Genomic DNA, 23,022 nt, shown 5'->3' with positions numbered 1-23,022 from the left:
TCATGTGCAACATGTCAAATGATAACCTAAATGATCATTTCAACGTGTATCTCATCTTATTAGGAAGCACAACCATCAAACATATTGAAAGGCTTCGGTGCGAAGTCGGATTGGACCCACTGATAAACAAAAAGGCCACGCGTTTCAGCTTTCGCTGGTTAACCATATGTACGAAGTGTTTGGACAGTGATCTTTTCATGTATTTCACAACAAATTGTACAAACCCAGAGTACAGATGGCCGGAACCTCTATACAGCCCCCAAAAAAACTGCACAACGGAAAATTCATACGAAGGCTATATTCATGCTCTGTCTGGGAACACAGCCTCTAAATAAATTACGAAGCCTGCAGTATACCCTAACATACAGTACAATGCAATTCAACGCAAAACACAATACATCAAAACGCTAGCAAAATTTATTTCAAAGTATACAAGAGTTATGAGGGATACCGCGGACAAAATATGTTTAAAAACCGCTTGATTGAGACAGCTGTCCGTTACAATGAATACGTCATGGTTCCACCATAAATATTAACAAGAATGTGCACAACAATACCAAAATAATATAACAATAATAAAGAACAATTTCAATGCATAAGAAGATAGATACTGATAGAACAGCTACAAGATATCATACACCATTTGTTCTTGTGAACACCGAAAATTATAATTGAAAAAATAAGGAGTAGGTTAAATCATCACATGTTCACAAAATGCATCTAAATTGCCTTCAGGGTACGACCCTTGAATAAGTAGTATTTATTTAAAAGGCTGCGTTTAGTGTCGTAACGATTGTAAACTATATTTATTATGTATCGATAGAACACGCCACATGTCGCCATTTCTGATATTGGCAGAAGTGTCTCAAGGTAATAAATACGCAGTAGGTGTAAGAAACGGTTTATACGCAGTATTTTGAAAAGGAAAAAAGTGAATCATGCTTCAAGTGTAGAGTTGTTTCTTTATTTTTCTTTTTTTGGAAAAGCTGCGTGTTTTGTCTCCAAAAAATCTATCATTTCAATGCGCTGAAAGTGCATCTTATGAAACCTGCAGCAGTGCCGGTGGTCTATACACATACCCACTAGGCAACAAGTTCCGTGCAGTAAGATATCGGAAATTCACCTTCCCAGCTGAGTCAACGTTTCGTAGTCTTTTGTTGGGGGTTGTATATTCTGTTTTCTAAACTTTCAATCACTCAGCATAAACCAGAAGCACTCCTCATCAAGTACGCAAGTTGTTATAAAACCTTACTTCAAAAGAACAAACAAGTTTAGGAAGTCATTTGTTCTCGCGCTATAACCAAAGAGAATGGCCTAATCATATCGAAATCATGATACACACCACTATTGAATTTTTAGAAGGTTTTCTGAAATATATTGACCCCAATTGCGTAAAATTGCATGTTTTGTTCTTTTTTATTTTTCTAGACGTGGTCACTGTTGTACCATTTTTATTGCCTTCCTTGCTTGGACTACTTTGCCACATTACGAAGTGAAGAAGGGAAATGGAATAATTGTAAAACCATAAAACTTGGTCATTTTTTTCTTGACATTGTCTACCGTGTTTTGTACGCAACATTTCTATTATGAGTATCTCCTCACCTATGTGTTTTGGAAGATCATAATTTCTTGCAATTATAGAGGTAATACAGATATCTCTACTGCAAGACGTTAGGATATGTTACATCTCACATCAGTTTTTCGGTTTTACCTTTTCAGAGTGGGGAGGAAGGCAGCCCGAAAAATAGGTCAACAAGCAAGAAAGAAACACCGAGCAGTTCACAGTATACACCTACTAGCAATGCACTCTTCGGAGCTGACTTTCTGCTGACCTCGCTTTCATCCAAGGACGATGGTGCTAGAACCCGTCCTGGCTCTCGCAAAGGAGACGACAGGAGTGACAAGAAAAGTCCTAGTGGTGGTTCTTCCCTGAACAGAAGGGCGCGTTCACCTAGGTTAGATCCCACGCCGCCACAGTCGCTGGGCAGCAAGTCAATGAAGGTAGGTTCACTAGTTTAACTTCATCAGTTCATAATTATAGGAAAGCTATAAGTATTTTACCAAGTAATGGATGAAAAAAAATTGACTGCCTGTCCACAGAGTGAACTATGGAGAGTGGGGTGAAGCATTCGTCTATTCATTCGTTCTTGCTTCTGTCCGTCCATGCGTCCGTTTGTGTGACGGTCCATGCGTCCATCCACCCGTCCGGGCATACGTCTGTTCGTGCGCCCGTTCCTGCATTCGTCCATGCATCCGCCCCTGCGTCCGTTCATGCGTCCATTCATGCATCTCTCTGTGTGTCCGTTCGTCCATCTATTCAACACTCCAAGTACCATCATCTCGCATCTTTTCATCATATATTCCCCATATAGAAGCACCGCCATCCAGCTGACATTCCGAAGACTAAACGAGAGGTGGCACACGTGCACTTTTTTACGGCTTGCGCTTCGGGTCTACTTCCCACCTTTAACCACCTCGAGTTCATGGTATATATTAGTTCACTGTATTCATGGCAATGCGGCCCAACGCTCACTAAAACTTTCTAAAACCAAGGAGGTTACGCCCAGCGAGTATAACGTAGCCACCTTTTCCTGTCAGATAGTGCACAATGTTCATGCCAATGGCTGCTAATAGGAAATGAGAGACAGGAGAATTCGGCTTTTACTTTTTTACGGCTTGCGCTTCGTAACTACTTCCCACCTTTAACCCCCTCGAGTTCATTGTATATGCTCGTTCATTGTATTCATGGCAATGCGGCTCAACCCTCAATAAACCTGTCTAAAACTAAGAAGGTTACACCCAGCGGGTATAATGTAGCAACCCTTTCTTGTCAGATAGTGCTTAATGTACATACCAATGGCTGCTAATCGGGATCGCAGCGTGCGCGTTAAATAAAAGCTGAATGCTCCTGTCTCTCATGACTCCTTAGCAGCCATCGGCATGTACATTGAGCACTATCTTTTATTGTTCGACAACGCACAAAAGAAATATCTCACCGGCACCACCTTGGAGGTCAAAATGTTACACTTGTTACACACGACAACGGCTACGAGGGACAATACGGTGCCGCTATAAGGAGCTTCGCCCCTAAAAATTTTGCTGGTTGTATAACAGGTTTTTTTCTGGACGGAAGGCATTGAAAATGTAGTAGAATTATGTAGCGTTAGTCATTATTAATATAGAAAAGATAAACTCTTGATTTGTGCCTAATCAGCAGTAAAGAACGATTTATGCTGGAGGAATAACCTCTGCAGAACCTGTTGTAAAGCTTTCGAAAAACAGCTCCCACAAGTACAGGTTTGGATACTAACTGCGCTATAAACTTTTTTTTTTTTTTGCGAAGTTGGGAGACTCAATGGAGCAAGTAAAGTTGAGAGGCCCGTGGCATCCAAACAGTTCATGTAAAGTTTGGCGGAAGTGAGGTGTTTTTGCAGAGGCTTGCGGAATTCCTAGGGGGCGTCCGTATCACCAGCCATATCACAGCGTTGTTGAGAATCCACTGCATATTGTGCGGGAGTTTAAAAAAAAGCCGGAACACGTAATTACGACGCCACTAAGTGCATGTTGCTCACCGTTGCTTTGACGTAGTCAGAATATTGTTTGAGTTCTCAAATATTCTTTAATTAAATTTGTTTAACAATTAACATTTGAAGGAACGAAGGTGGAGAAAAAATTTTGATTTGAAAGTTGTAGATTGGTTTACAAAACGTCCAAATAGATAGTTTTGAACTTTATGTCTGTTAAGTATTGGTGTTTTTCTTCTAAATATAAACGCCCGCAAAATACCAAACAATAACACTTGACAAACCCACTCGGGCGCCAGTTCATACGATGATTCTCGTGCTCCCTATTGTTCCGCGTACGAACAACATGCTTCTGTCGCACAAGTTCATGACAGCTATAGCAATCACAGTGGTTTTCGTTTTCGTGGCCAATAGCGAAACAGGTTCATCGTAAAGCCACCACCATCGTTGTGGCCCTGCCGAGATGGCGCAATGGGTTAAATGCTATGGTCGTTCGTACACGGAATGTTAGGGAGCACCAGAGTCTTTTTGCGCACTGGCGCACGAACGAGTTTGTCACGTGGCCTTTTTGTATTTCGTGGGCTTTTGTATTTACCAGAAAAACACTAATACCTAACAGATAAAAAGTTCAGAACCGTCGAATTGGTCGTATTGCAAAACAATTTACAACTTTCTTATTGAACTTTTTTATCTATGTTCCTTTCTTGAAAAGATAGTTTATTAAACATATTATTTAAACAATAATTGAGAAGACAAACAATCGTCTAATTCCACGCAATGGGGAGCATCATGCGTTTGGTCACGTAGTAATTAGAAGTTTTGGTACATTTTTAAACTCTGGCTAAAATTATGTGGGACAACTTGTATACTGAAGAGCTGGGCCATTCAGTGCGCATGTGCGTGTTCTCAAATACTGCTTAAAAGCCTTCGTTCATAACAAAATATTGAAAGCAGTGCGTTGCCAAAAGTCTTACCGTTTTAGTGGTATATTGACCCGAAAAAATGAAAAGAGAGCACGTAATTACGACGCGCTACTGCTTTCCGCTCTAAAAAATTCATTATTAAAGTAGGAAGGCTATTGTTTTTTGAGTACAAAGCATCGGTTAATTACTCACAAAGTTTGTTTTGTCACAAGATTTTTTTGTAAATTAAGTACGTAAGATATTGTTTACTCTATACCAAGCTGCCGTTTACTATTAACAAAGAAATCGTTTTGTTACAAAATGTGTCATCCTAATTATTTTAGGTTTCTATCAATTTTCAGGGAATTTGAATAGAAACTTGATCTTATGCTTAACTATCGATTATGATATACATAAAACATGTAAAAAAGAAGTAGCAGTGTGGTAATGACCTTCCAGGATGTTAATATATTTCCAGCATAACTAAGTTTTCATTACACGAAATAACCTAATGAAGACACCGCAGTAGATGCCTCATAATGATATCCCAATGTCATGTTTTCTATTCCCAACAGTTGCATAATACACGAACAGAGAACATCTGTTCATGCACTGCACGCATCAAACTTAATCTGCAGGACATTGTCCAGATTACGCATGCATTGAACAACTTCAAGATGAATTGTTTATTTTTACGCAATTTCTGTTTGGTGCGCTGCTTCGATCCTTGATGTCCTCGGAATGTTAAAAAAAACTATTCTGAAAAGAGATTTTCAAAACAATGCAAGCTTGATCATCCCAAAGTGCATGTGTTTACAGAATGCATTTGTTATGTGTTGTTATTTTAGCTTTGAAAGCAGACCTGAGAAAGAAAGCAAATGTTTTAAATTGGTGCATTGGTTTTGAAATTTATCATGCATTCATCACTGAATATATTACAATAGATACTGTAGCAAATTCACTTGCCAAATACGAGTCTGTTTTATTTGCGTAGTCTATAGTCTAACATTTAGGGATTAAATTGATATTTTAGGCACTCTTTAATCAGTATCTGTGACGATACAGCCTATATACGTATACAATCAAACAAACATACATAAATTTAATTGGTTATGCCGACATTGTTAATGGCCGTACCACTCAATGTATCATTGGGTGTCTTAAATCTGTGCTCTAAAGTTTGAACATTACTGAACACTGCATGTTTGGCTGCAGACTGAACCTCCAAAAATTACATACATTGCGAAACAATATATATGCTTTACGGGATAACTAAGGAGTGATCAATGGTATTTGTTCCTGCAGTTCTGTATCTTCAAATATGTCGACTCCTAGTACCTTTTATTTAGTGTGAAAGATGTAACAAACAAGCTACTTGGCATTCTAACACAGATGGAGAAGCTGAGCTTGAGTAGCTTCGGTTGCAGTGCCACAGAATGTCTGCTGGTGAAATTTTGTACTCTATATCGACTGAGTAATTGGTCGAAATTGTCAGCAACAAGAGTTCTCAATTCTTCTCTTCTGTACAGCAGAGAGAATGAACTAGGAGACGCACCAGCAATATACAGCTGGCTCTGTAAACACTATGGAGACAAAAAGCATCAGGTGAAACGTAAAAGAGACAGAAAAAGGGTCCAGGATTGCAGTGATGAAAAGGAAAGAAAGTGTGGTTAACCACCGAAAGGGTAGACGAAGTGAGCAAGAGTGCAGAATTTGAACGGTTGTCCTTTGCTTTTTATAACGAGGTTGGGGGCCTTAGCACGTATAGTTATCGAGATTCAGTGCTGAAATCCCATGCTTGTGTGTTATGGCACGAGCCTGCATGAACCTTTGGGTTTCACGGAAACATAAAAATTAAACAAGGTTGGTAATAAAAAGAAATCAGCGATGACTGGGGAATCGGTAGAATAAAAAATAAAAGCAGGAAAACTAACGTAAATCTGCGCACAGGTTCAGAAAGAAGGGCTATGAATTTGTTAAGACTTTTTAAAGGATGATAATCTGACTATATCTGGACAAATGTATGGCTGTAGTTCTAATAATTAGGCGCACAAGGATCGATTGGTTGATAAGTAGGGTTTCACGTCCGAAAACTACCGTCTGTATATGAGAGACGCCGTAGTGAAGGGCTGCGAGAATTTCGACCACCTGGAGTTCTTTGACGTGCACCCAAATCTGAGCACACGGGCCTGCAACCTTTCCCCCTCCATCGGAAATGCAGCTGTTACACCAGCGATTTGATCCCGTGACCTGCAGGTCAGCAGCCAAGAACCTTAGCCACTAGACCATTACGGTGGGGCTAGGCAGACAAGGAGACGTGAACAAAAGAAAGGGATGTGCACACAGTGCAGTTACTAACAGCAACAGCAAATTTCCTTCAACTGACGATATATAAATACTAATGTTTTACTCATGACAGTTACAACAACAAATTTCCAAAACAATAGTAGTACCATTGGTACCAAGGCAGGACATGCCTCGAGGTGATCGATAAGCTGGGAGCATAAACAACACAAGTACGGGCTTAAAGGAACCGTTGCCAGAAAATGCCACGTGTTTGCAACCTTTAGGTGTGTGTTTTCTGAAATCACTATGTGGGCTGCTTCTTCAAAATGTTGACATGAGTTCTGAATGCGTTACCCATAGACAGTTGTGGCACTTGAAACATGACGCAAAGTGGTAGAAGCCTTTAGTGAACGTTGGTTTTCACGGTGGCTGGCTTATTTCACATTTTGTGCTGCCGAAATCAGTTGTTTTCGAAGGTCGTGACCACTTTTTGGCAACACAGCTTCGATGTTTTCCTTCGGCACTGAGGTATTGCGTGCTTGCGCAACGGAAGGCTATATTTCCATTAGGAGAACGGAAGAGCTAATGGCTCCTATAGGGAGATCTGGTGGCACCCAGTTTCCGATAAGGTGGTTACAACTTTCTGAAATCAGTAGCCCAGGATGCTCACCGTGCTTCCAGGGTTGAAAATTCGGAATTGCTTGAAACGATCGCGTTTGACACGGTAAGATGATTTTTCGTTTTAATTATCACATCTTCACGTTTCGTGTGCGGCAACCTCCTCTGTGGCCAAGTTTTCTTCGATGTATACATAGTCACCGTCAGACGACACATAGGCTGCGAAAGTTGCTCGTGCGAACGTATTATGTCTAAGACGAGAAAAGATTTATTTGCACGTGCGTTATCTTAGTAAGTACCACGACGAAATAAGATTTCACTGATACGATATGTTCCGTGCCCCGAACTTACCATATCTGGATTGAAAATAAAGGCCGGCCTGTACGTGGCAATTGTCCAGCCAAATCACATCGTTCGTTTAACTTATTAGGCGGATTAAGCAGGAAGTGCGAAGCTTCAAGTTCGTCATAGAAGCACGGGATAGGCCGTAATGAAGGTTTGAGTTGTGCTCTAGCACTATACAAGCGAGCATTGCAGGTCTTATTCAGCACAAAGGTTTTGCTTTTTCAGCTCTTCTCTCAGCTCGTGTAGGGCGATGTCGGACATGACACGTGGCACGTTTGATACTGGCTCGCGCTAGAGAGTGAATAAAACTCAATCTAGAGGAACAACTCCTCTAAAAGCCATGCAATACGAACTATAGGAACCCTGATGGCGCCATTAAAGAGTGACGCTCGACTTTGATCAGGTTTTCACGGGTACTCGACAGTGCATGCAGCAATAACCTTTGGTGTTTTATCTGTTTTGTGGTTGTGTTTTTTATCGCACGTAGAAATCGCGATATAAAATCGTGAGGGCTCACGGCAACGAAAAACATGTTTGACGAGACATTTAGGGTCACTTGACGCCAGAGCAAGCCCTCACACTCGGTCGCATAGCATAGCCTAACTACGTTCCCACCCTCCGATATAGATATGGAACGAGGGCATTGACCCCTTTTAGTAAACACCAAACGTTCTTGTTTTTGCACACAATAAATTGCATACATTACCATAGCATCTTTCCTAAATATTGCCGACATATAACATGCTAGTTTATGAATTAGAGTGCGGAAATTGCAATGTTATTAACTGCTATCTTTGGCTCTTCTTCAAAGTAAGCTAGTTGCAACACTGACAACATTCAAAAATGTCATAGCTTTGGCGGAGACATTTCACCCCTCCCAGCGTTTCCTGTAGAGTCTATTATGGCTCTATTTAGTCGCCTCCCTGTCACCGGTGCCCGTTGCGCATGCCTAAGCGTGCTCTCGCTTGACTAAGCTTGCGGGAAGAAGCGCTCACTTTACCCCATTTCCATATTTTCAAAACATGCCGTAACCAATTATTTATAGCATTGCTTCCGCTATGCAACCAAACGGCCAACGGACTAATCAGCAAAGAAAAATAGAAATATTTTTAGGCCTCTGTTTAAGCCGCTATCACATTTTTGCGAGTACTATTTTGCGTTCAATGACAAAATAGCTATTGAAGTTTTTTACAAAATGTACGCCAAAGCGTCACTAAGTTTTCATAATCTGTTTGGTAGCACTCACCAAAATGAATTTCCCACGACATGTTGTGCATATATAACTGGAATATGTATAGATGGCTTTTGCCCCGCCTCCTAGCCTGCGGGTCCCAAAACATCCGCGAGAGCTATGTTCCAACATCTTGTGCAAAGACAGCCTCAAATAAATGGTCCAACTGGCATAGTAAAATGCAATGGAACACAACGCAATTAATTAGTATCTACCGAAGGTTTATGTCCAGAAATACAAGAGTTCTGAGAGATACCATGGGCTATATGATGTAGAAAAAACTGCTCGACTGAGTTATTGGTTCGTTACAAAAAATGCTTCGCGGTCCTATGATAAAAAAGCAATATTTTGAGACGCTCAACATAAATAAATATTAGCACAATCGTAAAACATCTAAATATTATAAAGAATGTTGGAAATGAAATTAATACATGAGAAGACAGAAAACAATTTATTAGTTAAAAAGTATACAGAAGGGAAACTGACAATTTAGAAAAATATGAGCAACATTCATGCATCAGATGTTCATAAAATGCATATGAAGTTCCCTCGGTGCACGATACTTGCCATCGTAGTTCTCATTTAAAATACGCGGTAAGTTATGCTGCAGTGATTGTAGGCTTAATTTATTCCGAAACTGTGGGACATACCACGTGGCACTAGTTGTTGTACTGGTCGATACACATCTAGGTATAAAAGACACAGTACATGCAACAAAACATTTGAAGGAAGCAGTTGAGGATTAGAACTAGTGAAGCATGCGTAAACTGCAAGGCTTTAGAAAAGCTAGTAGAGTTTCCTCCGAAAAAAAAAAAGGATAGTGTTATTGTGCCGAATTACTATCTTCTGCAGCCTCAAGATGTGCTGGTGGCCTACACAGCCACCCGCTAGGTTACAAGTGCTGTGAATTACCAAAGTCGACGATCCCGTCTCCAGTGGAGCCTACATTTAAGTCTGCTATGCTTTTCGGGCGGGTATACCTTACGATTTTTATGAAACTATACAATCAGACACCGACATAAGTCATAACCAGACATAACCTCAGTGAAAAAACAATAATGCCTGCACTACGTGAGAACGAACACCTTTAACATTACCTTTGATCTTGTAATATACCAATGGATTTGTATAACCAATTCGACATCATAATAGGAAATAATATTGATTTTTTCTATAGCACTTTTATAAAAAGATTGACTGTTTTGGTAATATCACAGTTGGTTTCTGTGTTATTCTTAACTTCTTTACAAACGCGTTAACCTTTGTACCATTTTTATTGCCCTGCCTGTCTGTCTTCGTGTGCAGAGAACTTAATGAATAAAAAAACAAATAAAGAAGTGCCAATTCGTCAGTTTCGTAAATTTCACTGTTAGCTGGTTCTTGAAAATGAATATAACTTCATTTACGCGGGCTTAAGGTTCACTAATTCTTGCAGTTCTAGCGAAAACGCAAAGGCAGTTATTACTTGTAAAATGTGTGATATCATGCATCACTGGCTTTTCGGTTGACCCCTGCAGAGTGAAGTAAAAGGTAGCCCGACAGGGAAGACGAAAGTGAAGAAAGAAATACCGAGCAGTTCTCAGTATACGCCTTCAAGCATTGGCGTATCCGGAGCCGATGTCCTGATTCACTCGCCGTCATTGAAAGATGGCCCTCAGACCCTTGCTGAGTCTCGCAAAGCAGACGGCAGGAGCGACGAGAAAAGTCTTGGCGGCGGTTCTTCCGTGAGCAGTAGTTCTTCCGGGAACAGTGCTTCTTCTGGCAGCAGTAAAGCGCGTGCAGCTACGTCACAACCCACGCCTGCACTGCATTCGCTAGGCAGCAAGTCTCTGAAGGTAGGTTCACTTATCTGACTCAACGACTCCATATATGAACAAGAGCACAGGCATTTGAAAAGCAACGAATTGATCAAGAAGATTTGCGTCTTAAATATCACAGTTCACTTTTTTTCTGTGAAGCTTTGGATAATCAGTTAAAAGACATAGCATTGGCGGTTCATAAAAAAAACACGCCCAGTACGTGTGCTATACGTAGCACAGAGACTATGCCGACTATAAATGCGTTGCCTTTCTAGATGTAATGTAACATTTTCTTGGGGCAACTCCTACAAGGACGTTGCGAAGTAACATCTACGTGAACCGCAGCTTTTTCGAAGTAGAGAAACACACAATATGTCCGTAATCTTCATTGTGCCTGTAAGAAGTGTACTCAAAGAGCACCTGTAAAGTAATGTGTGCCCAATTTTGCCGCTCTCGCTTATGACGATAAATAGTTATATCTATCCCTTTAAAACTTACAGCAAGCTTTAACCCACCTATTCGTTACGCCATTACCATCGTGTAACGTTTGTCTGTTACGTCACTGTTTCTCTACATTATATTCCTTCTGCTATCGTGGTGGTTATCACGACATGGCACCTACACAGTCGCTTTCGTGGTAGCCGAGCAAATTACTCGAGCGTCCTGGATCGACGTCCTATTCGACCATTTTTCGTGTTCTAATTTGACGTGATAGCGGCCGCAGACTCCAGGGGTTAACTACGCCAATAAAGTCAGCTGCTGATGTGATGTCTTTACAGGCTTCGCTTTGCCATGCCTGAAAACCTCGGCCACTCATTTGCCTGTGTTATATTTGAGTCTCTTTTCTTGCTAGAAGCATTGAAAGTTTGCTGTGGACGCTGTGAAAATGTATACCAATAGCTACTTTAAAAATGAGGAAAAAACGCGACCGAAGTCTTGGCTACCTAATGGTGTCCTGAGTGTAACATGTCAAATGAAATGGTTGTATCTCTTCTTAAAGAGGCTCTATTATCTAATACTAAGTTTTCGTCCGCTTATCTTCAAATATGTAACGCGGTCAAAAATAACAATTTGGCCCTGTATCTCCATGTTGCACTGCAAATATCGCCGAAAAACGATGGTCTTGCATCTGAAGAGAGTGAAAAAAACGTTTATTTGATTTTTTGCGCAAGAAAATTGGTAAGTGGTATACATGAGGTGCTGCGTTGGAGGGTCTTGATACTTGCAGCGTAGGTGAACGAGTGCATCAAAGGAGGTTAGACACTAGCGCTATCTGGCAGCTATCTAGGAAAACGAAGCGCGCGTGCCCTGCGCACTCGTTTCGGGTGGGATAAGATGCCTAATGCAAGGCAACGGCTAGGTGCCACTACCGTGTCGTCTTAGCAAAGCGTTGGAAACAATTGCTATTTCGTGGAAGCGTCACCTAGCCAGCGCAACGTGATAAATGCTACGGTCCCTATAATTACTCATGTACGCCTTTTTTAGTTTGAGAGACATACAGAATATTGACGTGTTGTTATGGTTCCTCAGATATGCACAATAACTGATTTTTAATTGACAATCGCGCAAGCGTGAACGCCGAATTTCGAGCAATATTGATTGGCGCTGTGGATAGGGTCGCCTTTTTGAAGTATCGTTTGGCCATTTTGGTGCCGTTTAGGGTACTGTTAAAGGCAGAAAAACAGACAAGAACACTGACCAACCGACCGACCGACCGACCGACCATGCAAACCTTTATAGAGCTGATGAGTTGAACAAAGTCGCCGCAGCTGCTGTGCTCAAAATTACTAGGTTGCAACGCAACAGAATCTGAAGTTATTGGGATAAAGTAGTGAGTTAGTGCCTTGATTTTTTTTGTAACGCGATAATAGGGCGACTGACAGTGAGTGCTGCGAAGACGCGTTTTGTGGCTTTGTGCTAATTGGGTGGACAGCGCAGTGTAGTCGGCTGACCGTTTCAACACTGCCGTGTGGACCCTACACACTTGCTCCGAGCGAACCCTGGATTTTCTCCACAGGGAACCAAACCTGGAGTTCCTACGACCACTTTGGCGGTGATAGCACGCACTTCTCAGCTGCTCCCGCAGATGAGAGTGGCGGCTGGTAGAGGCGGTGCGTGCGCGGATCACCGTAACAAAACTAAAAGGTGCTGGCGGTACTGCTACGTATTCAAGTTCAACAACATATAAAAAGAAGGACGACGCATAGAGGGAAGGAAGGACGTAGAAAGGGGAGGCGGCGTTGCATCCAAGCGGTCAGGCGAGCAAAATTCTGCTCTCGCTTTCCTGTTCAGTGCTGTTGGGTTCGTTTCTAAGCCAAATGGTGCATCTTCTATATTTTTTTGATAGCAAAGACAGCCACCAGTGGAAAGCAAGGCCAAAAAGACTAGTTTAAACGACATTTTGTCGGAAATCAAATAAGCGTAATATGCAACATACAGCATATGTAACTTTTTTTTATCTTGCCCGCTGAGCTTTGAGTTGTGCACTTCAGAACTAAGAAAGTTTCCATGCGTCCATTCATATGACCACCACCACCAAACTCCATCTGATGACACCGCGTGAAGTGAATGATTCGATAAGAAGGTAGTCTTTTTTTGTAAATAGTTGTGTGTAATAGAAAGTTCGCTTGTCCACAAGTTCACGGGCCCACGTTACCCTACACTTCTGAGCTGTTAAAAAAGAAACTCAAGCGGTGAAAACTCAATGCCGAGATGCTTCGGTACAGGACTACTCAAAGCTTAGCTTTCTCGATTCAGCCGATGCGGTAAGCGTTTTTCTCACTGGCTGCCGTGGCTAAGTAACATCAGAATTTATGCATTCCTGAAAATTACGAAATGTCTTCCATTTTTACACGTAGTTTAGTTCACCAAACACATAGTTTCAACTTTCCCGCTTGCCTGTGTCCGCCTAAAATGAAAGTGCCTGTTTAACATCCATAATGGCTAGGCTTTCTTGTGCCAAGCAAGATATCATTTCGAGGTACGCTGTGCTGCGCGTTCGAAATTTTTGACCGCCTGGGGTTCTCCAAGGAGCACACATATCTTAGTTCACGAGTGTCCTTTTTATATCTCACCGCCATCAAAGTACGGCCGCCATGGTCGCTAATCTAATCCGCGCCCTCAATATTAGCAGTGCGACACTACACGTGCTATGCTATCATGGTGGTTTGCTTAATCAACGTGCACTTGCATACGTACCACGGACAGAGTGTACAAACGATGCTAGAAAAAAGTGACGCAGCTACCTTATACTCTGCTTTTCGTTTAGTTTTGTTTTATTGCAGATATTGGCAGCGTGGTATCGTCGCAGCAGGAAGTTATTAAAAATGGGGGCATGTCAACCACCACTCTCATTAGCCCAAAACCTAGCACGCAACCAGAAAATGAGGACGAGGGAGCGGTCATTACGGCACAGCAGTGCCTCTCCGATATTATACGCATAGACGCAGTCCAGCGGCCACAGAAGACGCTGTCACAGGGCTCAGGTCTCCAAAAGCGGCGGTAGGAATGCAAGTGCATAATCTGTAAAGAGTACTCTTCTTCACGAAACCCGACAAAGTGTATTGTCCGGATAAGATTAGAATGTGAAGATAGTTCTGCTTTTCTTCTTCGAACACGCTCTTCATACTTTATTGCAATTCTAGAGGAAATACAAATATTTTTTTGTGGAATGTTAGCATATGTTACATCTCAGATCAGCTTTTCGGGTTCACGTTTGCAGAGTGGGGAGAAAAGCAGCCCGACAACGAGGTCAACAAGCAAGAAGGAAACACCGAGCAGTTCGCAGTATACACCAACTAGCAATGCACTCTTCGGAGGTGACTTCCTGCTGACATCGCCTTCATCCAAGGACGATGGCGTTGGAACCCATCCTGACTCTCGTAAAAGAGTTGACAGGACTGACAAGAAAAGTCCTAGCGTGGGTTCTTTCGTGAGCAGAGGAGCGCGTTCTCCTAGGTTAGCACCCACGCCGGCGCATTCACTTGGCAGCAAGTCAATGAAGGTACGCTCACTGGATTACCTTCATGAATTCAGCATCGCAGGAAAGCTACAGGTATTTTACAAACTAATAGATGAAAAATGTTTGCTGGTTGTACAGCAGGTTCTATTCTTGACGCAAAGCATTGAATATGCAGTAGAAAAAGTAGCATTAGTCATTATTAACGGAGAAAAGATAAATTCCTGATCTGTGCCTATTACGCAGCAAAGAACGATCAATGCTTGAGGAGTAACCTCTGTAGAGCCTGTTGTAAAAATCCTTCAAGGAACAGCTCCTACAAGTACATGTTTGGATACTAACTGCGCCATAAACCATTTTTTGCGAAGTAGGGAGGCTAAAAAAAGCAGAAAAGTTGAGGATAGGCCCGTGGTATTCAAGCAGCTCATGTAAAAGTTTAACGGAAGTCAGGTGCTTTTGCAGCGGCTTGCGGAATTCCTGGGAGTCGTCCGTATCACCAACCATATGACAGCGCTGTTGAGAATCCACTGCATATACAGGGTGTGTCACGTAACATTAGCTGGGTTTAAAAATATGCCAGTACACGTAATTACGAAGTGACGAAATGCATGTTGCTCACAGTTTCCTGTAGTAAGACTATTTTTTCAGTTCTGGAATAATGTTTTTAGAACTGTGTAAATAATTTTTTTTGAAGGAACCAAGATGGATAAAAAACTTTGATTAGAAAGTTGTAGATCGGTTTGCAAAGCATTCAAATATTTAGTTTCGAACTTTGGATCTGTTAAGTATTAGTGTTTTCCTGCTAATTTCAAAGGCCCGCCAAATACAAAACAATACCACGAGACAATCCCGCTCATGCGTCAGTTCGCACTATTATTCTTGTGCTCCCTAACGTTCCGCGTACGAACGACACGCTTCCCTTTTACCGGTTCTAGACAGCGATAAGCAATGACAACGGTTATAGTTTTGGTGCCCGAGAGGGAAACGTGTTCATTGTAAATCAACCACCATCGTTGTGGCCCTGCCGAGGCAGCACAATGGGGCAAATGCTATGGTCAATCGTACGCGGACAGTTCGGAAGCACAAGAATCAGGAACACTAGCGCACGAGCGGATTTGTCAGGTAGTAATTTTGTATTTTGTGGACATTTGTATTTAGCAGAGTAACACTAATAACTAACAGATATAAAGTTAAAAACTGTCTAGTCGGACTTTTTGCAAACCAATGTACTTTTTTTCATTGAATTTTTTCATCTATGTCCCTTTGTTAACAAGTTAGTTATTTAAACATATATAATTGAACAATATTTGAGAACAAAAAAGTCTGACCAACTCCACGCAACGGTGAGCAACATTCGTTCGGTTGCGTCATACTAAAGTGTAGCGGCATATTTTAAAACTCTGGCTAAACTTATGTAGGACACCCTGCATACTGAAGAGCTGAGCCCTTCTGTGCGTATGTGCCTGTTCTCATATACTGCTAAAGAAGCTTCCTTTCATGAAAAATCTTGAAAGCAATGGGTTGCCAAATGTCTTACCGTACCAATAAGATGATGACCCGTAAAAATATGAAGGGACCATGTAAATAAGACGGAACACTGTTGTCTGCTCACAAAAATTTCAATTATGAAGTGCGAAAGCCATTGTTTTTTAGTACAAAGCTACAGTTATTTACTCACAGAAACCGTTTTATTATAATACCTTTTCTAAATGAAGTACGAATGCCATTGTTTTCTCTATACCAAGCTTCCGTTCACTACTCACAGAGAAATCGTTTTGTTACGAAGTGAGTCATCCTAATTCTTTAAAGCTTCTCAGAAGTTTCAGGGGATCTGAGCAAAGACTTGATCTTATGCTTAAGTATCGATAATCAGATATATATACACGCAAAAAAGAAGTAGCAGTGCAGTATTGACATTCCGGGATGATAATATATTTCAAAAATAACTAAGGTTTCATTGCACGAGAAAACTAAATGAAGACACTGCAGTAGATGCCTCGTGCTGACATCGCAATGTCATGTTTTCTATTCACAACAGTTGCGTAATAGACGAACAGACAACATCTGTTATTGCACTGCACGCATCAAAAATGACCTGTAGGACATCGCACAGCTTACCCATGCAATGAACAACTTCATGATGACTTGTTTACATTTACGCAATTTCTGTTCAGTGTGCTGCGCTGATGCGTGATGTCTTAGGGATGTGAAAGGAAGAAACTGTTCTGGGAAGAAATTTTCGAAACACTGCAAGCTTGATCATCCCGAAGTGCACGTGTTTGCAGAATACATGTGTAATGTCTAGGTATTTTGGCTTAGTAAGCATACCTGAGAAAGAGAGAAAATGTTTTAAATTGGTATTGGTTTTGAAATTTATCACGCCTTCATCATTGAATCAATTACAATAGATACTGTAGCACATTCACTTGCCAAATACAAGTCTGTTTTATTTGCACAGTTTATAATCTAACATTTCGGGATTAGGTAGATATTTTAAGCACTTTTTATTCAGTATCTGTGACAATACAGCCTATATACGTATACAATCAAACATACATAAATTATATTGGTTATGCCGACAATGTTAACGTCCGTGCCACTCAATGTATGATTGGGCGTCTTAAAACTGTGCTCAAAATGTTGAACTTTACTGAACGCTGCATGTTTGGCTGCAGACTGAACCTCCAAAAATTAACATACATTGTGAAACATTATATTTGCTTTACAGGATAACTAAGGAGTGATCCATGGTATTTGTTCCTGCAGTTCTGTATCTTCAAATATCTCGACTCCTAGTACCTTTTATTTAGTGTAAAAGATTTAACAAACAAGCTACTTGGCATTCCAACACAGATGGAGAAGCTGAGCTTAAGTAGCTTTGGTTGCAGTGCCACAGAATGTCTGCTGGTGAAATTATGTACTCTATATCGACTGAGTAATTGGCCGAAATTGTCAGCAACAAGAATTCTCAAATCTTCTCTCCTGTACAGCTGAGAGATTGAACTAGGAGACGCACCAGAAGTATACGGCTGGCTCTGTAAGTACTATGGAGACAAAAAGCATTAGGTGAAACGTAAAAGAGACAGAAAAGTGTACAGGAGTGCAGTGATGAAAAGGAAAGAAAGTCTGGTTAACCACCAAACGGGTAGACAAAGTGAGCAAAAGTGCAGTATTCAAATGGTTGTCCTTTGCTACGTAATACGAGGCGTTGGGCCTTAGCACGCTTAGTTATGTATCGAGATTCAGTGCAGAAATCCACCTGTGTGCGCGTTAGGGCACGAGCCTGCATGAACCTTTGGTTTTCACGGGAAAATACTGGATAAACACGGTTGGAAATAAAAAGAAGTGAATGCTGACTGGGAAATCGGTAGAATAAAAAATTAGCAGGAAAACTAGCGTAAATCTGTGTGCAGACTAAGAAACAAGGGCTGTGAATTTTTAAAGATATTTTTGAAGGATTAAAATCTGAGTTTATCTGGACAACTTTTTGGCTCTAGTTGTATCAATTAGGCACACAAAGATTGATTGATTGATTAGTAGGTTTAACGCAACAAGACCACCATATGTGTATAAGAGACGCCGTAGTGAAGGGCTCCGGAGATTTCGACAACCTGGTGTTCTCTAACGTGCACCAAAATCTGCGCACACGGGCCTACAACATTTCTGCCTTCATCGGAAATGCAGCCGCCACAGCCGGGATTCGATCCCGCGACCTGAGGGTCAGCAGACGAGTTTTTTAGCCACTAGACAATCGCAGCGGAGTTAGGCGAGCAAGGAGACAGAAACATAGGAAGGCATAGGCACACTAGAATTACTAACAGCAACAGCTAATTTCCTTCAAATGACGATATATAACTGCTACTGTTTTGCGCGTGACAGTCACAATAACAATTTTCAAAAACATCAGTATTGCCATTGGTATCAAGGCGGGGCGTGCCTTGAGGTGATCGATAAGCAGGGAGCATAAACAACTCGAATACGGGCTTGAGCTCACCATGAATGTACAGATGTTTTCAACCTTTAGATGTGCAAACACTCTTTAGGTGTGCAAGCACGTGGTTCGCCACGTGTTTGCAACCTTTAGGTGTGCGTTTTTTTATCACTCTGTTCACCATTTCTTCAAAATGTTGACATGAGTTCCAAATGTGCAACCTATATGCAGCTTGGGCTCTTCAAAGATGACACAAAGTCGTAGAAGCCTTTACTGAACGTTGGTTTTTATTGTGACCGGTTTAGTTCTTATCGTTCGCTGTTGAAAGCAGCTGTTTTCGAAGCGCGTGACCTAAAGAATCGCATGCTTGAGTGACGGAAGACTCTATTTTTAATAGGAGAACGGCAGCTCTGACGGCTCCTACAGTGAGAGCTGGTGGCACCCAGTTCCCGATAAGGTAGTCACAACTGTCCGAAATCAGTAGCCCAGGATGCTCTACGAGCTTTCAAGGTTCAAAGTTAAGAATTGTCTTACGCAATTGAGTTTGACACAGTAGGGTGATATTTTGTTTGAAGTATTGCATCTTTACGTTCTGCGTGCGGCAGCCTCCTCTGCGGCCAAGTTTTCTTCAATGTAGTGAACGTAAGACGGAACATGTGCTGTGTAAGTTGCTCGTGCGAACGTATTTTGACAAAGACGGGAAAATAATAATTTTCACGTGCTTTATCTTAATAGCTAGCTAGACAAAATAAGATTTCACTGATACGATATGTTTCCTTCCCCGAACTTACCATATCTGGATTGAAAATAAAGGCCGGCCTATACATTGCAATTGTCCAGCCAAATCACATAGTTCGTTTAACTTATTAGGCGGATTAAGCAGGAAGTGCGAAGCTTCAAGTTCGTCGTAGAAGCACTGTATGGTCCGTAATGAAGCGGTGAGTTGTGCTCTAGCACTATGCAAGCGAGCATTGCAGGTCCCAATGGGCACGAAAGTTTTCTCTTTTCTAGCTCGTCTCTTAGCTGGTGGTTGCGATGTCGATTGTGCCACCAGGCATGTCTAATATTGCCTCACGCCACAGAGTGAATAAAACCGACTCTAGCGGAAAAACTCCTCCGAAAGCCATGCATTAAAAACTATTGCAACCCGGGTGGTGCCAATAAAGAACAATACTCGACTTTAGTCAGGTTATCAGGGGTACTCGCCAGTGCATGCTGCAATAATCTTTAGTGTTTTATCTGTTTTGTGGTTTTCACTTTCATAACACTTATAAATTGCGATATAAAGTCGTGATGGCTCACGGCAACAAAAAACATGTTTGACGAGATATTAAGGGTCACTTGACGCCAGAGAAAGCCCTCGCACTCGGTCGCATAGCATAGCCTAACCACGTTCCCACCCTCCGATATAGATATGAAACGAGGGCGTTGGCCACTTTCAGCAAACACCAAACGTACTTCTTTTTGTACACAATAAATTGCATAAATGAGCGTAGCATCTTTCAAAAATATTGCTGACATAAAACATGCTTGTTTATGAATTAGAGTGCGCGATTTTCAATGTTTTTAACTGCTATCTTTGGCTCTTCTTCAAAGTATGCTAGTTGCAACACTGACAACATTCGAAAATGTTAGAGCTTTGGTGTTGACAGGTCACCCCGCTTAGCTTTTCCTGTAGAGTCTATTAAGCCTCTAATGAGTCGCCTCCCTCTCGCAGGTGCCCGTTGCGTATGCCTAAATGCGCTCTCGCTTGACCAAACTTGCAGGGAGAAGCTCTCACCTCTCCCCATTTCCAGATTCTCAAAACGTGACGTAACGAATTCTCCATAGCATTGCTTCCGCTATACAACAAACCAGCCAACGGATTAATGAGCCAAGAAAAATATACATACTTTAGAGACCTCTGTTTTAACAGCTATTGAACTCTGTGTAAAAAATTACTATTGCAGTTTTTTTTTTTGAAAATGTACGCTAAGACGCCACTGAGTTTTCATATTCTGTTCGGTAGCATTCACAAGAACGAGTTATGAACGACACGTAGTGAATATGCGGATCATAGATGCCTTCTTCTCCCTTCCTCTAGTCAACGGGCCCCAAAACTTCGGCAAAAGCAATATTCCAACATCGTCTGCAAAGACATTCTCAAATAAATGTGTTCTGCTCAGGGTGTACTTTCTTGTTGTCTGCAGTTTATCTACCTCCAGATGCAACGTCCCAATTTCTGCATGATCTATGCGACCACCTACGGTCTTTTTCAAGTAATGAAGTAATTATTGCAGGTGACTTTAACTTACGTTCTGTTGACTGGCACTGTCCATTTTCAAATACTGGTTGGTGTACGGATGTTGGACCTATGCTTGATATTATGCTAAACTTGGATGTGCAACAAGTGGTAACAGAGCCTACGCGAGTTTGTTATGCATCCTCTTCAATCCTGGATCTTGTTTTTGTTTCTAGGTCTATTGAAGAATTTTCAGTGTCTGTGAATCCCGGTATTTCCGATCATTCTATGGTGTTGTTATCGTATAACATTGATAAACCCTGTAATGCGCCCCAAAAAATTGCTTTTGTTAAAGACTTTTCTCGTGCCATGGATGAGAGCGTTTTGAATCATCTTGAGATAGTGTTTAACAATTTTCAAGGTTCGGATGTTGAGAAACTGTGGGTTCAATTTAAACAGATCTGCACTTATTGTCTCGATAATTTTATACCTAACAAAGCTAAGAAAACAGAAAAGTCAAATCCCTGGATAACGAGAGAAGCGTTGCACTTAAAAAGAAAGCTTAAGCGCCTTAAAAAAAGAAGAGCATCTACAAACGTAGTTGATACTGCTCGAATTGCGCTTAGTGAAACATTGAGACGTTCTAAATGGCATTATTTTCATTATATCTTACCAAATTTTTTAATAAAAACCCCTAAGAAGTTCTGGGATTTCTTAAATAAAAAAAGGTCTGTTAACGAGATTCAAATCGATGGTGTTTTATTTGATGACAAGGATGCCATTGCAGAACATTTCACTATGTATTTTCAAAGTGTTTTTTTCCGTTTCTTAAGAAAAAGTTATTCTTGACCCTGTATGTTGCTCAGACTACGAAGATAATGTATCGCTACCAGGTATTGTAGCTATGCTACTTAACCTGAAGACAAAACATCATCTGGTCCTGATGGCCTTCCAAATGCATTCCTTCGTCGATATTCAGAAGCACTCGCCCCGTTCCTCGCATACATTTTCCGTGCATCTTTGTCATCTTCAGATCTACCGATTGACTGGCGAACGGCGCGTGTGGTGCCCGTACACAAGAAAGGGGACATTGCAGTGATTACAAACTATCGTCCGATATCGCTCACTTCTTCCTGCTGTAAGATTCTTGAACATATTGTTGCAAAAACATAATTAAATTTTTAACAAACAACAACATTCTTTTTTCATCTCAGCATGGATTCAGGAAGGGTTTTTCTACGGTCACACAACTAACCACTGTAATTCACAGTTTTGCAAGTGTCCTTGACAAACCTGGTCAAACTGACGTATTTTTTTTTTGATTTTCAGAAAGCATTCGACCTTGTTTCACATGAAAAGTTACTTTGCAAACTAAAATACATTGGCCTCCCCTCTTTCATCATTAATTGGATTTCCGCCTACTTAAGCAATCGCACCCAATCCGTTTCTATTGATGGTTACCACTCGCGTAGTTTGCCAGTTACTTCGGGGGTACCACAAGGTAGTGTACTGGGACCGCTCTTGTTCTTGATTTTTATTAATGATATCGTTATTGTTATAACAGAACCAGTGTAAATTCGCTTATTTGCAGATGACTGCATATTGTATCATGAGGTTGTTTGTCGAGAAGATCAGGAACTTTTGAATACTAACCTCCCTAACGTTCATTTATGGTGAAAACAATGGGACATGAAGCTTAACGAAACAAAAACAGTATACATGCATATAACAAAGAAAATACATAAACGACAGTTTTCTTACAGTCTTCCGCCAAATCCCCTAGTTCAGGTAAATGAATACAAATATTTGGGGGTGACCATTACTAACAACCTCAGTTGGAATTCTCATATCGCTAACATTTGTGCTTCTTTTTTTCGCAAGCTTTGTATTCTGCGACACAAACTTAAACAGGCGCCCCCCGAAACCAAGCTTCATGCACATACATCGCTAATTAGGCCTAAGTTAGAATACGCTTGCACTGTCTGGGATCCTCACACCAACCACAATACTAACGCACTTGAAATGGTTCAGCGCAAAGCTGTTAGATTTATTTTTTCTAAATTCCGTTCCACCGATTCGCCAACAGCGCTCATGCAAACTCATGGAATACAAACATTGAAATTAAGACGTAAAATACTCAGGCTCAAATTTCTTTTTATTCTGAAGAATAACAAACTCTCTTTTCGACCTGGACCATATCTACGGCC

The 23,022-nt window shown here is 41.2% G+C and overlaps 1 protein-coding gene across 1 annotated transcript; it reads left to right on the top strand.

Annotated features, from left to right (window-relative positions):
* The first annotated feature begins 1,390 nt into the window (after positions 1 to 1,390).
* Positions 1,391 to 20,332, top strand: LOC142765511 (uncharacterized). The gene is made up of 4 exons (XM_075866618.1): positions 1,391 to 2,001; positions 10,424 to 10,741; positions 14,427 to 14,708; positions 20,312 to 20,332. The coding sequence occupies exons 1-4, from the start codon at positions 1,996 to 1,998 to the stop codon at positions 20,330 to 20,332; spliced, it is 627 nt and encodes a 208-aa protein (XP_075722733.1). The 5' UTR covers positions 1,391 to 1,995.
* Positions 20,333 to 23,022: the final 2,690 nt, after the last annotated feature.

This window comes from Rhipicephalus microplus, chromosome 1, assembly GCF_043290135.1.
Source record: "Rhipicephalus microplus isolate Deutch F79 chromosome 1, USDA_Rmic, whole genome shotgun sequence".
Classification (NCBI taxonomy): Eukaryota; Metazoa; Arthropoda; class Arachnida; order Ixodida; family Ixodidae; genus Rhipicephalus; species Rhipicephalus microplus.
The sequence above is the reverse complement of the archived record's forward strand: the minus strand, read 5'-3'. Positions and strand labels throughout refer to the sequence as shown.

Coding starts and splice junctions, on each gene's coding strand:
- LOC142765511 (XM_075866618.1), top strand. Junction 10,742..14,426: donor TAGGCAGCAAGTCTCTGAAG/GTAGGTTCACTT, acceptor TCACGTTTGCAG/AGTGGGGAGAAAAGCAGCCC. Junction 14,709..20,311: donor TTGGCAGCAAGTCAATGAAG/GTACGCTCACTG, acceptor TCCCTCTCGCAG/GTGCCCGTTGCGTATGCCTA.